At 41.2% G+C, this 16,827-nt stretch overlaps 1 protein-coding gene across 1 annotated transcript in view; it reads left to right on the plus strand.

The window, feature by feature from the left end:
- itga8 (integrin, alpha 8) overlaps positions 1–16,827 on the plus strand; it is a 124,532-nt gene that overhangs the window by 13,612 nt on the left and 94,093 nt on the right. The window contains exons 7-11 of the mRNA XM_007906401.2: positions 4,906–5,031; positions 12,153–12,197; positions 12,368–12,411; positions 13,660–13,716; positions 15,168–15,220. Of these exons, the coding sequence (XP_007904592.1) occupies positions 4,906–5,031; positions 12,153–12,197; positions 12,368–12,411; positions 13,660–13,716; positions 15,168–15,220 (325 nt within the window). The remainder of the gene's footprint in view (positions 1–4,905; positions 5,032–12,152; positions 12,198–12,367; positions 12,412–13,659; positions 13,717–15,167; positions 15,221–16,827) is intronic.

Raw genomic sequence — 16,827 nt, forward strand, 5'->3', positions numbered from 1 at the left:
AGAGCAGAGCAAAGAACAAAATATGTGACAATACTATCTCAGAAGCACAAGGTTGTCATTAGTTTAACACGGCAGTTGGTCAGTCAGACTTCAAGGTACTTAAAGGGTGTAATGTGATTGAGACTTTATTATTGATTGATGTGGGTGCTTGTTATTAGTATAGATTTATTTTTTGCCTGTAAATCAATAACTCCCAAAATGAGACCAAAGAGGTTAGTTCAAGAGGCTATAGCAAAGTTGTGGATAAAAATGGATTCATTATTTTAACGAAAATCTTCTGATTTGATTGAGAATAATTTAGTCATCAGTATTTCTAGTCAAGTGTCCACATTCAGCATTCCAGCTGTGCTTTAACAGCTGCTGGGATATTTATAGGCAAAAAATACTAATAAACAGGAGTTAGAATCATATGCAATATGTAAGGGATGTCCCCCCAAAGTGAAAGGGGCTATACCAATGTAATTTTGTACAAATGTTGTTGTATACAAATGTCATTTTGTTGTTGCATTAATAACAGTAAATCTTGCATTTGATATAGTATCAGGTAAGATGTTTCAAAATGTATCACTGCATTGAGGTGTCAGCCTAGACTAGGAGCTCAACGTCCCAACATACGGCTTGAATCCACAACCATTTGACTCAGAGACAAGAGTGCTACAAACTGAGCCACGCTTACACATTGATTAGGTGATCTTCCCAGGCACATAACTAATTGTTTTTGACACTGATCAAACATCATGTTTAAGCAAAAGGATAAAACAAGACTCACCACCATATGCTGTGCTTAAGCAGAGATGCTACAAATCTTTTTACAATGCTAAGGTGGTTAATTGGATTTAAGAAAATCTTTAATCGTGCATTTATAGGGTCATCCAAGGTCATTCAAGTGAAGTATGAATCACTATGGCTTTGCTCTTGGGTTTTACTGCTAGATGTAAAGTATTGCCACTTCCAGCACCAGAGCAATTTGGAACAGAAATCTGAGCTATATTTTCCTGTCTCAAATGGTCCAACATGGACATTAGTGAGATCTGTTGCAACTAACATTCTTTGAATGTTTATTAATGTGCTGGTAAAAAATGTTCCTTTAAACTTCACAATTTTTTGAGTGGAAACAGAACCATTTCCATAAGCTGCTTCACAGGCTATATATATCCTCTCACCTTGTCCCTAATGCACCAAATATGCTTTTACATTTTTTCTTTACCATTTCTTTCTCCTTCAATTTCCTTCCGCTTTCCTGAAAGCTTTTTGTGCTTTTTTCACCATCTACAAAAGATAAATTTGACAGACTCAAGGAGGTCAAATCATGACCCCATTTTTTAATAAATAAATGAAAACATCGTGATTTTATTTGCTATGTGTTGCATCCAGTGCATAATCACAACCTGTTGACATGTGACGAGTTTTGTGAAGCTCTTAAAATATATTTTCAAGGGAGATTTTTTTTTGTGTGCCTGCAGGACGCATCAGTCTACCCACCCAAACTCACTCAGCTCCATGGTCTCCCACTCCCCTAACACATCGAGTTCAACATCCTCATTCTCACCTTTAAATCCCTTCATAATCCCACAACACCTAACCTCCTCAAACACTACCCTCTCAGCCATTGCCTTTGCTCAGCAAGCGTCAGCCTGCTTCCTGGTTCCTTGCCCTCCCACACCACGATTGGTGAGCAGGCTTGTCTGCCTCCAATGTCTAGAGCTCTATCCCAAAGTTCCTCCAGCTCACTCTCTCCCTAACCTCATTGAGGATCCATCTCAAGATCTCTCTGTTCATCCTCGCTTTTAGTCATCTCCCCACCCTACTCAGCTTCTCACCCCCAATTTAGATGGCAAGCCAGTACTGTTATCAACAACAACAGCAGGTTACATTTATATAGCGCCCTTCCACACAAACATCTCAGAGTGCTTAAACCACCTTGGGACGTCCTCACAACGTGAAAGTTGTTATACAAATGTAAATTTGTATTGTATCAAATGTTAGACGTAGTCAGTAACAAACTCCGTTGGGACAGAAGAACAAAATACGATGACAACAAAATTACATTCGTATAGCGCCTTTCATGTCGGGAGGACATCCCAAGATATCTTACAGTCAGTGTTTTGGACCCCGAGCTGGGGGTCATGATTGGGGAGGGTGAAGGGCAGGGGGACAAGGCGGGTGATCGAAAACACGTTCAAAGAGTAGGGTCTTGAGATGGGTCTTGAAGGAGACAGGGGAGGGGGCGAGGCAGAGGGATTGCGGGATGGAGTTCCAGAGGGTGGAGGCAGAGTGGCTGAGGAGAAGGAGCGGGCAAGTTGGTAGGGAGCTAGGAGGTCGCAGTAAGGCCATGGAGGGCTTTGAAGGTGAGGACCAGGAGGAGTTGGGGAGACCGACAAGCAGGGAGTTTGCATAGTCAAGCTTGGATGTTATGAATGTGTGTATGAGGGTCTCGGTGGCCTGCGGTGTGAGACAGTGATGGAGCCGGGCGATATGGTGGAGGTGGGGGGAAGGCAGAGCGGGTCACGGCATGGATGTGGGGTAGAAAGGATAGTTGAGGGTCAAAGAAGATGCCAAGGTTCCGTAATGGCTTAATAAAGTGGAGTGTGCATTCATGGATGGTGATGCTGTCAGCACCTGAGGTGAGCTGACAACAACAACTTGCATTTATATAGCACCCTCCACGCCTGGCGGTGTTTCAGAGTGCTTAACAATGACGGAGCCCGAGGCTGAGCCAGGGGAAGGGAGAAGGTGACTGTAAGTGCTGATGGGAGCCAACCAGGAGGACCTTGTTCTTGTTGACGTTCAACTGAAGAAAGTTAGCTGTCATCTAGGACTTGATGTCTGACAGACATTTTGTCAGGACAGTAATGGTCCTGGAGTCAAGGGTGGAGGCAGAGAGATACAGTTGGGTATCATCCGCATAAACAACTATGTCCTATGTCTGTGGATGATGTCACTAACAGGGAGCATATAGATATTGAATAGGAGGGGACCAAGGACAGAGCTCTGAGGAACACCGCACAAGATGGTGCAGGGCTAGAGGAGAAGCCGTTTGTGGAGTTGAAGTGGAGATGGTGTGAAAGATAGGATCTGAACCAGTCAAGGACAGAGTTGTGGAGATTGATGTGAGAGGAGAGGTAGTGGATGGGGATAGAGTGGTCAACGGTATTGAAGGCAGCAGAGAGGTCAAGGAGGACGAGGAGGCAGAGGGAACCCTGGTTACAGATGGACGGAATGACATTCGTCACTTTGACCAGAGCTGTTTCTGTGTTCTGGGCAGCACGGAAACCCAATCGGAGAAAGTTATTGATTTAAAACCTACATTGGGAGTTTGATCTCCTAGTCTAGGCTGACAATAGAGTGTAGTTCTGAGGGATCCCTGCATTTTTGGAGGTGCCATATTTCAGATGAGACTAAGCTGGGGTCCCATCTGCCAGTTGAGTTCACATTTAAAGCCCCATGGCACAATTCAAAAAGAGAAAAGAAGTTTCTCTCGGTGTGCTGGCCAACAATCCTCCAGTTAAAATTGATGACTCACTTCATGGCTATTTAGGACATTGCGTGCAAATTAGTTGCTATTTTCGCCTAGAATAAATCTTGTGAAGCACTTCACAAGTGCCTGGTCACGTCATCAAAATGCCTCAAAGGCAAGGATTATTATAAATGATAGATAGGTCATATAACAGTAACTTTCACAGTTTTCGTGGTTCACGTGATGGCTTCAGCCTAGTAGCAAACAGTTTGTAAACAATTTAGCAATTCTCAGTGTCCTTTAAAAAAATAACAGTTTGAGGTATTTACACATGTATGAGTCTAAGCCAGTTTTAAAATAATTGCCAATACGTAGGATAAAACTAACGTGTTAGTGTTTCTGCTGCACCAAATAAAGTACTGAATGAAAACAGCCTGTGTCAGAGTGAATCCCAAGGAAGTGAGAGACTCTCATCGGGCTCAGATATAGTCCATGATTAACATTGATTTTCCTTACTGTTGTCCATGAAATGTCTGTACTGTACTTTTAGTCAGTAGCCTGTAATATAGTGCCCTGAAATCCTTAAATGTGTCCTGTTTATTTGGGTTTCGCATTATTTAAATTTTTGAGTGAGTTCCGATTCGCCTGGGTAGGTCTCAGCTTTGGGCTTGCGTCCACTTGGAACTAACTCCAGATTGCTTAAACCAATTTGATTGAGGAATCTAAGGAGAACAGCTGTAGGTTGTCATCAAATCCTTACTTGGATTGATTAAACCCATGTTTGCATTCATTTTCCCCATTGACATCAACAATGTTTACTGCAAGCATTGACATATAAGGAAGCGTCAGCTTTAGGGAACTATGGACAATATAAAAGTAGAGACTTAAGGATATCAGGAATCCATTAGAGTGTGAAGTTCTTCAAACTTAGAGAATGAGCAGATAATAATAATAATAATCCTTCCATTTGATATAGTGCCTTATCACGACTTTGAGGCGTCTCAAAGTGCTTCAGAGGATACACTGTATAGTGACTGTATTTTATGGGTGAATGTGGCATCCAATTGCACACAGCAGTGACCCACAAACAGTTGTGGATTGAGTTATCAAATTAATTTTTTGGAGGGATTATTACCCCCAGAAAGCGATCTGCCAATCGATTGACAATCGGGTTCCTACTTACTGTTAGGTAAACAGAGTCACGTGGAGTAAGGAAACTTGCCTATTGTTTCTGCCTGCCCGCAAATTGAACCCAGGTCCTTTCACTTGTGAGGCAAGTGCTCTAACCACTAAGCTCCAGGATTAATATGTCTAAATACAATTATCATCATTCTGCCACATGTTCCAGTTGTTGGTCAGTTGGTTAATAAATTTGTGATGTGATGCACCATGAGGCATACTCAAGTGTAAATTAAATGGCAACTTTTATTTTTGGTGTTTGGGTACAGGTCAGGTGTTTACTGCCGGCGTGGTTGAGATTTTAGATGGCTACGACTTCAGAGCCTTGATACGGAAAGTGAAAGGAGAAAGGCAGACTGGAGTGGCTCCTGCTGAATACGATGACAGCTTCCTGGGTGAGTCTCTGCTGTGGGAATGAGGAGATTGTGCTGAGCAGGTTTAGTAGCTGACTGGAAAAGAACATTATCAAAAGAGTGGGCATTATTACTGAATTTATCTTTTTACTGAGATTGCTTCTTTTGAACACACATAACAGAAAATCAGCACAGGCCAGTCATGCCTTTATTAGTCTGTTTGCTTCAGGAAAGAATCTGTTTCCAGCCCATTCCAGCACCAAACCTCTACATTCTACTTACGCCTCAACCTGGAAATTGTCCATTTAGTGTTTGCTTGCATTCTATTCCAAGAAATTGCAAATAGAGGAGAAGATCTAGACCCTTAAGTTATGCTAAGTTACACTTAGTTCTCTGAATCCCATTTTACAATAAAATAATACATAGAGCATAATACATTGAAATGTCCCAAAGCACTTCACAGAGTATTCTGTAAAGTGTAATGACTCCGTTTTCTTGGTGAACATGGCAGCGAAGTTGTGAACAATGTTCAATGAAGCCAGGGGCATATTTGGGATTTTTTGGATAAGTAAATGCCAGGGTCCACAACCCAACTAAAAGCAAATCCATGTTATAGTAAAGAGATTTCTCACGGGATTGTGCTGTACATACTTAGAGCTAACTGAGGCTGAAAATGCAATGTTCACTACTTAGATTCACAGACAGGGACTCTAAATCGCAAAGGATGACTCATGCAAGTAACCAGATGTCCACTCTGCCAACCCACAGGAACTCTACTCTGATGAGCTCCTGGAAGTTCATTGCATCAAAGCAGAGTTCTGTACCGTTTGTGATTGCTACCTGCTTTATATTATGAAGCATCTGGTTTTCCATGTTTTATTTTTTGCCAGTATTGGTCTAAGTAAGACAGCATTCTTGCCTCTGAGTTTGAAGTTTGTTGGCTGGGGATGTTGAGCTCATACACTTGGCAGACATTCCAGTGCAGTGTTGGGTGGGTGCCGGATAGTTAGAGGCGGCGTCCTATAGATAAGGCATTAAATTGAGGTCCTTTTTGTCTGTTCGGGTGGATGTTAAAGAACCTGTGATACTATTCAAGTAGTGAGTTTCTCTGGGTGCCCTGGCCAACGGGATAAATTAGTATTTCACCAACTAGTTGTCAGTGAGATATTACTGTGTGCCAATTATAATAATCCTCATTAATTAATAATCCTTGCATTCAATATAGGAGGATGTCTCCAAGTGCTTAATAGGATTTACTATAAAATATAAATTCACCTATAAAATGTAGTGACTACATTTTATAGGTGAATGTGGCAGTCTTTGTCGACAGCAATGTCTCACAAACAGCCAAAAACAGTTTCACAAATTGCCTGCCTTCTTTGCCTACAATTACACTTAAGAGTAATTACTATGAAGTATTTTGACATTATAGGCACTGTATCCAATGCAAGGATTATTTTTAATTCCAAAGGCCTTGATCTTTTCAGTATCTTTTGTGAGGGACCTTCAAGGAAAGGTAGGATGTATAATATCAATTACAATTTACTCATCCAATAAAATAAACATCTTCAGGCAACCTCTTTCTTTTATAAATTATCATTCAGCACTTAAGTCTTCAAAGAAAATTAGCTGATCACAATAGGGGTTTTCCTGTGGCGTATTGGTTAGCGCACTCACCTTGCAAGCAAGAGGACCTGAGTTCAATTCCTGGGTGGGACGAAACCTTCGGCAGATTTCCTTACTCCACACGTGTCTGTTTACCTAGCAGTAAGTCGGAACCCGGTTGTTAGTGGATTGGCGGATCACTTTCCGAGGGTAATATTCTTTCACCCCCACCCACCCCAAAATTGATCATTCAATCCAAGATTGTTTGTGGGACACTGCTCTGTGCAATTGGCTCACAAAATACACAGTCAATCCATTTTACAATATATTCCTTGAAGCCCTTTGAGAAGTCTCAACGACTTGATAAGGCAAGGATTATAATTATTATTATTTTTATTTATTTTTATCAGTACATTTAATGCAATTGTAATAATAATCCTGACATTTGGTATTGCGCCTTTCACATCAGGGTGACATCTCAAGGTGCTTCAAAAGATATATTGCAACATGGAGTGACTATGTTTTGTGGCCAAACACAGCAGCCAATTTGCACACAGTAAACCTAAGTAAACGTACCAAGAAGCAGAGGACAATCCATCCTACCCACCAGACAGTATTTATACAGATCCTATAAATGTGAGCATTACATAAACACAATTACTGGAAGAATATTAGTCTGAATGTTGTGGTTCACAAAGTTTTTTGGGATTACACAACATGACAAAATGGTGGCCATCTGGGGCCCAATTCGGAATGACCATTAACTCAAAGCAGACAAGCACATTAAAGTGACCTGGACTGAGTTACCAATGTATTGAAGTGAGCAGCTTTGTTAAGTCATAAAGAGCTAGTGTTGGCATCGGTAGCTGAACACACAGCTTTGCAGAGTTGAATCAAAGCCACGAGTTGAATCAAGCACATCTATAATCTATCTTAGTGATAGAATGTTGGTTGTGTTTTAATTTAATCAAGTTCAGATCATTCTGGTCACATGAAGTAGTGCAAATTGATGTGGGTAGTATATTAATAATAATAATAATCTTTGTTTTTGATATTGCGCTTTTCATGTCAAGAGTATGTCTCACCAGACATACTGTAAAGTGTAGCGATTGTGTATTTTGTAAGCGAATAAAGAAATAGACAGAAGTTGATGAAGATTATTATAGATATCTCATCCGTCCTTCAGATGAGATATAAAACTGGCACTTATTTGAAAAGAGAAGGGAGTTTCTCCCAGTGTCCTGGCCAACAATCCCCCAAATTAAAAAAAAATTGGTCACTTATTTGCAATATTCCAATTTGTGGAACATTGCAGTGTACAAATTGGTTGACTAGTTAGCATTAAAAAAAGTTACTACACTTGCAGGTAAATCCTGTGAAGTGGGTTGAAGGTGCTATTTCAATTACAAAGATTATTATTGTTATTAATTAATAATTGAGGAAACGCATCATGTATGTACTGATCGGAAAACAATACATCCATGATATCCAATGCAAAAAACAATTTAAATATCAGTACTTCCTTGAACAAAATTCAAAATGAATTATTCTACATAGGGAGTGATGAATGTGTGGAATAGACTATCTACAGGGAGGCAGATTGTGCCAGCAATTGCCAGAGAGAATTAGACAGCTAACCTTGAATAAATGAACAAAAGGTATGATAGCTATGGATAGTGTTGTGTCTGTTTCATTGCCTTTGGGACCGATCATATGGATCGCCAAGTCTTTGACAAAACTGCCCATTCCTTTGTTACCATACAATGGAGCTTGTATTAAACATTTTAAACAATAACTGTTTTTGATAACGGATCAGGGAAAAATAATTTCCTTTGTAAATGAACCAGTAACCAGTGACATAGGTTTATGGTCATTGCTAAAAGATGAAAAGGAGAGTTTAGAAGAATTTATTTTACACTAGAATGGTAGTTGGGGGGCAGAAATCTTATTAGTTTTTATTAATAATAATCCTTACATTTGATGTAGCACTTTTTACATCAGGAGGATGTCTCAAAGCGCATCACATGATATATTGTAAAATGGAGTGATTGTGTATTTTGTGGGTGAGCTCACAAAAGGGAATTAGATAAATATCTGAAAAGAAGAAGTAAAAAAAAGGGAAAAAGCAGAAGATTGAGAGTAAAAAAATTGACTCTTTTAAAGAGCCAGCACAGGCACAATGGGCCAAATAAACTCTTCCTCTGCTGTTTTGTACTGTTCCATGGTTTTAACTTATAACTGAACGTGCAACATAGTTGAACCTAGTCTTAAAATAGCAAGGATTTTTCTCACAATACATTTAATATAATGAATGGCTTCCAGCTGGTTTCATTTGGTACTTAAAATTGCTTATACTGTGTCCTTTGTATCTTCTGTAAATGAGGTGAAGCCTTGACTCTTCTGGCATGACTGAGAAATGCATTTGCTGTTCACCACAGGAGCTAATGTAAATGTAGCCTGGACGAGTTAATGACTGTTAGAAAGAAGCTTGTTTAATAGGTCACAAAAATGTCTCACTTATCCAGAGTGGAAATTTGGTCTTCAGGGAAATGTTTTCGTGAAGTGTTTTTAATACTGTACTTCTAAACTAAGATGTTGATTCCTGGTAATAGTTAACAACTTGACAGTGAGTGTGTGGGAATGCATGTTTTTTCAAGAGAAAGATTTTTTCAGTGATGAATTGCCAGGAAAAATGGCCAGTTTGTTGAGACATGTCTTATTGTGAAAATGTAAGGAGCCTATGCCTCCTAAAGGGAGTTGCTTTTATTGTTAAAATTTAATATGAGCTAAAATTATAATCCTTATAACAATCCTTCCATTTTCTATAATGCCTTCCATGACAGGAGGACGTCTCAAAGTGTTTCACAGGATATACTGTAAAGTGCAGTGACTGTACTCATGCATTTGATATGGTGCCTCATCAAAACATCTCAGAGTGCTTCACAGATAATAAACGACAATACAATTTACATTTATAGAGCACACATTTCAACTAGGGAGGATATCTCAAAGTGCTTCACAATGCTGTAGATCAGGTGCGGTTTGACCTATTGGCTGCTGACAGCCAGACGCTGGATTTGAGAAATGTCCGCAGGCCGAATAAGCAATGTTTTGTCCACAAAATATACAGTCAATTCACTTTACAGTATATTCTGTGAAGCGCTTTGAGATGTCTCAAAGATGTGATAGGGCACTATATCAAATGCAAGGATTATTAATATTTTATCCTGATTGGCCAGTCTCATTGCAATTACACTGCTCCGCCAACATTGTATTGGACTGTCGGCCTGGACTATGAGCTCAATTGGAGTACTGGGTTCCAAACCCACAACTTTCTGATGATGTCTAGATCTATTCCCATGAAGTACATACAACTGCCATGCTGTTCTTTGGGTCTTGGTCATCATCTCCAGACCCGCTAGAGTTGTTATCTGTGCTGCATGGCTTGATGAGACAAAGGTTATCATAGATTTATCACTCTAACACATTTCCTAAAGGTCATGACACTGTCAACTGAGCAGTATTGGAATGAGAGCTACATCCCTTGAGGAATGTGTATTCCTCGACTAATGCCAGAGATTTATAATGCCAGAATTACTTATCTTCAGAAGAATTTCCCCTTTTTTTTCTCTCCAAGACATTGAGAAGTCACTCAAACATGTTCTGTTTTAGAAGAAAATTTTTATATTGTCTTTTTATTCTACTGATGACTCCAAATTTTTATATTGTCTTTTTATCCTACTGATGACTCCACATTTTTGTCCTTATCATTGAGTAAAACTAACCTGTCTAAACCCAACTCACATGCCTTATTAGTAGGTGAACAATCATCACTTTATTATTATCATAATAATACTTGCATTTGATATAGTGTTTTATCAAGCTGTCTCAGAGCTTTTCACAGGATATATTGCAAAGTGGTTAGGAAAAGGTGACAACCAAGGATCTAGATGTTATATCTCTGTGTCAAAACATCACAAAGCACTTGACAACTATTCTAGTCAAATAAAGAGGGGGAAAGATGGAAAGATTGAGACAAGGAGTTCCAAAGAAGGACACACAAATGCACTGGAGAATCAGCCTAAACTATGAAGATATAGGACTTGAACCAACAATCTTTTGACCCAGACTGAGACTGCTGCCAACTGAGGCAGGATAATTTTGTTTGGTGTTTGGTATGTCTCTCTCTCCAACATATCGGGATTTTGTGCTCTTTTTGAATGAAATGCGCTTGAACTTGTTGCATATTAAGTTTGCACAGGTTTAGTAAAGAACGGGCAAAGATCAGCCAACATAAATGCGACATTTTCAAATTTAGGTTCTGCGAAGATGCGATCAACCATGAGTAGACAATTGACCCAATAATACGTTCCTCTCTGGCTATAGCTTGTGTTGCTACATGACTGAAGAAGAAAAAGTGAAACTTGAAGTCACTTGTACTTTACTTGCCCAATTTAACATGTTCCATTGACTTCAAAATCAGTCTTCCATGACATATGCAGTTATTTGGTTAATTTGGGCAGTTAAACTTCTGTATTTGTGAATGCATTGAATCGAGTCCAGTGCCCTGATTATTTGTTTCTTTATGAAAGCAATTACATTATTTTCAGCTACATTGTCTTTGTGTTTAAATTCAGGCTGTATTTTAGTTTTGTGACAATAAATGTAAGTATTTAAAAAGAGCAATATAATACAATTTACAATACAGTTTCCATTTATATAGCACCTTTCATATTGGAAGCATAAGAACATAAGAATTAGGAGCAGGAGTAGGCCATTCGGCCCCTCTAGCCTGCCCCGCCATTCAGTAAGATCATGGCTGATCTATTCTAACTCCACCTACCCGCCTTATCCCCATATCCCTTAATCCCTTTATCCACAAGAAATCTATAAATCTCAGTCTTGAATGTCTCAAAGTGCTTGATACTGTTGATTGGGCACCCAAAGTGAGGGTGGGAGTCGAAGGGTGTGGGGATTGGATATATGACTGAAATCGGTGTCAATGAGATATATTCTGAGACAGGCCTTGAATGAGGAAACGGAGGGACTCGGGGAGGGAGTTGCAAAATGTGGGGGCAGAATGACTGAAAGCTTGTCCAACAATAGTGGAGTGCATAGGGCAGGTGGGGGCTAGGTGGGTCAGATGAACATGAAGCAGGCAGGTACCTACTATGAAAAACTCCATTCAATGGCTATATTTTATATAGAGTTCAAAAGATAGGTCCCAGAAAATGGGGGTGATTTACTGCCTGGTCAGTAATTTTTGCCACTCAGTTTTTAGGTGTGTTGTCTCATTTGGATGGGGTTGATGCCACTTCTGATTTCCCAGCAGACGTTTACAATGAGGACATATTTACAACTTTAGATTCATTTTGCAAGCTTTAAAGAACTTTATACCAAACTGGAAACAAAATGAACATTGAATGTGGGTGAAAATGGCAGATTAGAAGTTCATGTTCCATGCCCACTGATAATCCCTTTGCTTTCATATGTATGTGTTTTCTTGGGCTGTAATTATTAAAACATGACCATCTGTTGGTAATTCTTTTATCTAACAGGATATTCAGTAGCCGTGGGGGAATTCACAGGAGACTCAGAACAAGGTAAACAACTTAATTGACATAGTGGTGACCACCAAAAGCATATATTCATTTATTATGCATTTATTAGTCATTTCCCCTTCCTTAAAACATCAAAGTGAATTTTAATCTGAGAGGTGTATTCTGTCACATTTACAGCTTACTGACATTTGTTTTCCCTTCTGACTGTATAGAATTTGTTGCTGGAATCCCGAGGGGTGCACAGGCATTTGGATACGTATGTAAAATTATTTTGTTTATCTTTATTTTCCAGTGTAATTGGATTGTTGTTGCTTATAAATTTCATCAGTTCAGAACAAGCAGCAAACCCAGTTTATATTTTGCATCTTTTCTTTGTAATTGGTACAATTGTGCTCCTATTTTGGTGGAGTAAGAGTCACTTGTTTAGTGCTTGGCATCCATCGCCATTCCCCGCCTTCCCCCCCTCTTCCCCATTGCACCCTCCTCCTTTCCCCCCTCCCCTTCCCCCCCCATTCCCCCTTCCTCCCATTCCCCCTCCCCCCTTCTCTCCATGGGTTTCTTCAGCTCAGCTTTTGTAGCTAAGAGGATTGATCAGCAGCCTGATACTACATCTCAGCCACTGCAGCTTTGATCTAATCTCTGAGGCTGACCCTTGCCGTCTGCCTGGAGGGAAGTGGCTGGCCTCTTCTTGTAACAAGATCACAAGATTGGTCTGGATGAAGAAGGACATTTGGCCCATTCATTCAATCTCATTCCTCCAGAACACCCATCCTACCGTCCCCTCATGACTACTTCAAGCTGCTTTTTAAATGAACCCAATGTTCTGGCCTCTACCATCTTTCTTGACAAACTGTTCCAGTCGTTGCTTACCCTCTGCATTAAGAAAAACTATTGTGAAATTATAACTCTAAACCTATGGCTTTTGTTCTACTTTCTGGTTACATCCTAATGCATTGATCTGATCTTATTTTTGCAATCCCATTTAAAATTTTATACACATGAGATTTTCTCTGATGTCTTCTTCTCAATACTAAATGACTTATCTTTGTAATTAACTCCTTGCCTCAATCGCTCCACCTGGCTCCTTCTTTATATACCTTTAAATCCCACTGAAGACTTACCTATTTGACTGCGCCTATGGTCATCTCCCCCTTCCCATCCCCTTCTATCTTGCCTGGTGCTCCACTCCCCAACCCCCCCGCTGTACAGCACACAGCACTCTGAGGCACTACCCTAAGTGAAGGGCATTTTATAAATGCAAGTTGTTGTTGCTATGACTTCTTCTCCTGGATAGTATGGCGGAGCTAAGTATGCGTAAACCCATGTACTTTCATTTTGTAATGTAGTGTTGATGCTCCAACAAGTGACACTACTTTAGTTTTCAATTTAAAAAACTAGTTGCACATGTTATCATTAATATTCAGTTCATCGCCTGCACAGAGTTAAATGCTTGAATTCACAGAAAATATGACTGGTTGCTAATCTAAATGTACTTCCCTTCCAGGTTGCCATCTTAAATGCAACGGATATGACCTACATTTTGAACTTTACTGGTGAACAGGTAAAACATCTGTTAATTTTATTGAAGCCTTGAAATGATTGCACTCTCCTCCTTGGGGGAGGGAGGTAAGCAGGATCTCCTTGGAGCTGAACTGTTCAAAGGTGACATGCCTGGCAACAGAATGTCAGAATATACATAAATGCAAGGTCCTACATATAGGAAATAATAGGAAATATATAGGAAACATATGTACTCCATTGATGGGATAGGACTTGCCAAGGGGGAAGTTGAAGGTAAGCTAAGGGTGTTAGTTGACTTGTTGCTCACTATGTCAAAACTGTATGAGGCAGCAATAAATAAGGTAAGCCGGATGCTGGGCTGTATTGCTAAATCAGTTGAGTTTAGATCCCAGATGCCATACTCAAACTATATCATGCTCTGGATGGTCAGCCCATAGCTAGACTGCTGTATACAGTTCTGGTTACCACAGCATAGAGAGCTGCTCAGGCCCTAGAGGCAGTGCAAAGGAGAGCAACAAGGATCATCTTTCATTTTAAGGCATTTGCTATGAGTAAAGATTAGATGAGCTAGTAGAACAAAAGGTTTAGAGTTGGAAACGGCAATTTCAGGACACACATCAGGAAGTTTTTCTTTGTTTGTACTTAACAACTGGAAATGGTTGCCAGGAGGGAAGGGTGGTTGAAGCCAGGACACAGGACTCATTTAAAAACAGCTTGATGCTCTGATGGGAGAACATTAGGGTTGGTATTTCTGGAAGCAAGAGATCAGATGAGCAAAAGGCTCACTTAGTCCGAATTGATATTGTGATGGTCTCGGTAGACCAGTTCTTGAGCCAGACAGTTCTGCAGGACTCCAGGGCACTGCTGATGACAGCACAGTTGACCTGGCTCATTGGTAGGACTTGGAAAAGCAAACCAGTCATTGGGTGAACTCTTTCCACTTAGCTCCTGTTAACACTCCAAGCAAAAACCCGAATGGACAAGCAGCTGGAAAGCTTGCCAAAGAGTGCTTTCAATTGCAAGCTATGTGGATTTAGCGAGTTAGACTCCAGCAATACCCCAACACATACTCTAGGACCCCCAAGCTGTTACCAAACTGCATCTAATACCCTCTGGAATTAGGCAAGCAGAGTGCAACCCAACAGAAAATGATTAAGGCGAGATTATTAATCTTACATACAGTGAAGCCTAATTAGAAAGCAGTCATACTAGACAGAGTCATCAGGTCACCACCAATGTCATTTCCTGTGCGATATGTGTATGCAGCACACAGGAAGTGACATCGGTGTGCCATTTTATTCAGGAGTTAACTGGTGTACAAGAAGATAGTTAGCATTGTTATTGTTATCATCAGTCGGGTGGTCAGGGCAACCCCCAGCTGGATTCCATGCACCAGTCCAGGCTCTGCTCCAGCACCGTAATTATTTTAATTATCATCTGTTATATTTAAAACAAAAGTCAAATAACTACTTTGTGTTTTCCTATCCATAGATGGCTTCGTACTTTGGATATACAGTGGCGGTCTCCGATATAAACAGGGATGGGTGAGTAGATAATGTAAAGTGTGAGCAAGTTTTCAATGATTTCAGTGGCAATGGCCACAGGTTTTCCATAAGAGAGTTTTGCCACTTCATGGCTGTTTATGGTAAATTGGTGTGTACAAATTGGCTGCCACTCATCCATAAAATACAAAGTCATTGCACTTTACAGTATATCCTGTGAATCTCCAGAATGTATTGGGGGTTGCTGTAATTATGCACATTGCTTGTATAATGAACACTGGCAAACTTCTCGTTGCCTGCCCAGCTTGGACTACTAAAAGATTTTGGCTTTAAGGCAATTTCAACCTCCACCTAAACTCCCCTTGCACCACTTCTGCCGATTTCACTGCTCTCCTCCCTAAACCTTGCCCTCCATATAAATTCACCCACCCACAACCGTGGTCATGCACTTGACCTCGTCATCACCCATGGCCTTGACATTTCCGACCTCAGCATAGTGGACAAGGCCATCTCGGACCACTTTTTCATCTGCTTCTCTTCTCACATCCCTCTGTCCTCCACCAAGCCCTCAACAATCCTCTACCACCTTTGAAAATGCTACCCCCTGAGACCCTTACAAGGCCCTCTCATCATCAAACATCCTATCCCTCTGGCACTCTGCCCCCGGAGATCCTGAAGCAGCCATCCAGCTGCTCCATTGTCGCATCTCCTCCACCTTCAACTCCCTCGTACCCCTGAAATCCAGGACCATCTTCAAACCCACCCGATCCCTCTGGTACAAAAATAATCTCCGCTGCCAAAAAACTCAAACCAGTCTGCTCGAGCGCAGATGGTGGAAAACTGGCCTGACAATTCACCACCAACTGTGGCTCGAGCATCTCCACAGCTACCACCGTTCTTTGACTCGTGCAAAAACGGCCTTCTACTCCAACATCATCTTGGAGGCTAAACACAACTCAAAAATCCTTTTTACCTCCACTGTGCGCCCCCTCAGGCCACTTCAAACTTCATATCAAATGCCAGTGTGAGGAGGTCATGGACTTCTTTTCTTCTAAAATAGTTAACATCCGCTAGGCAGCCTCATCCACCTGCACCTTGTCACCCACCACCACACCCTCTCTGTCCCCCTCACCTTCCTCATCATCTGCTCCTACCACCACCCCCATTCTACGTTCCTTCTTCCCCATCTCTCCCTCGTCCCTCTCACCCACTATCACCTCCATGAAACCCACCACCTGCTGCCTCGACTCCCTCCCCACCAACTTACTGGTCACCCAGCTCCCCCTCCTCTGCCCACTACTGGCTGACATCTCAACCAATCTCTCTCCTCCGGATCAGGCCCTGCCTCCCTCAAAACTGCTGTCATCACCCCCTCCTGAAAAACCCCTCCCTAAATCCCTCAAACCCCAGCCACTACCGCCCTATTTCTAACCTGCTCTTCCTCTCAAAAGTTCTAGAACGCGTCGTTGCCAACCAACTTCGCGCACACCTCTCCTCCCACTCCCTCTTCGAACCCCTCCAGTCTGGTCTCCGCCCTGCCCACAGTACAGAGACTGCGCTTGTGAAAGTCACAAATGACATCCTCTCTATCTGTGACCAAGGCTCCCTCTGCCTCCTTGTCCTCCTGGACTTCTCCGCCGCATTCGACA

The sequence above is a fragment of the Callorhinchus milii genome, unplaced genomic scaffold, assembly GCF_018977255.1.
Source record: "Callorhinchus milii isolate IMCB2004 unplaced genomic scaffold, IMCB_Cmil_1.0 Scaffold2, whole genome shotgun sequence".
NCBI classification, from domain to species: Eukaryota; Metazoa; Chordata; class Chondrichthyes; order Chimaeriformes; family Callorhinchidae; genus Callorhinchus; species Callorhinchus milii.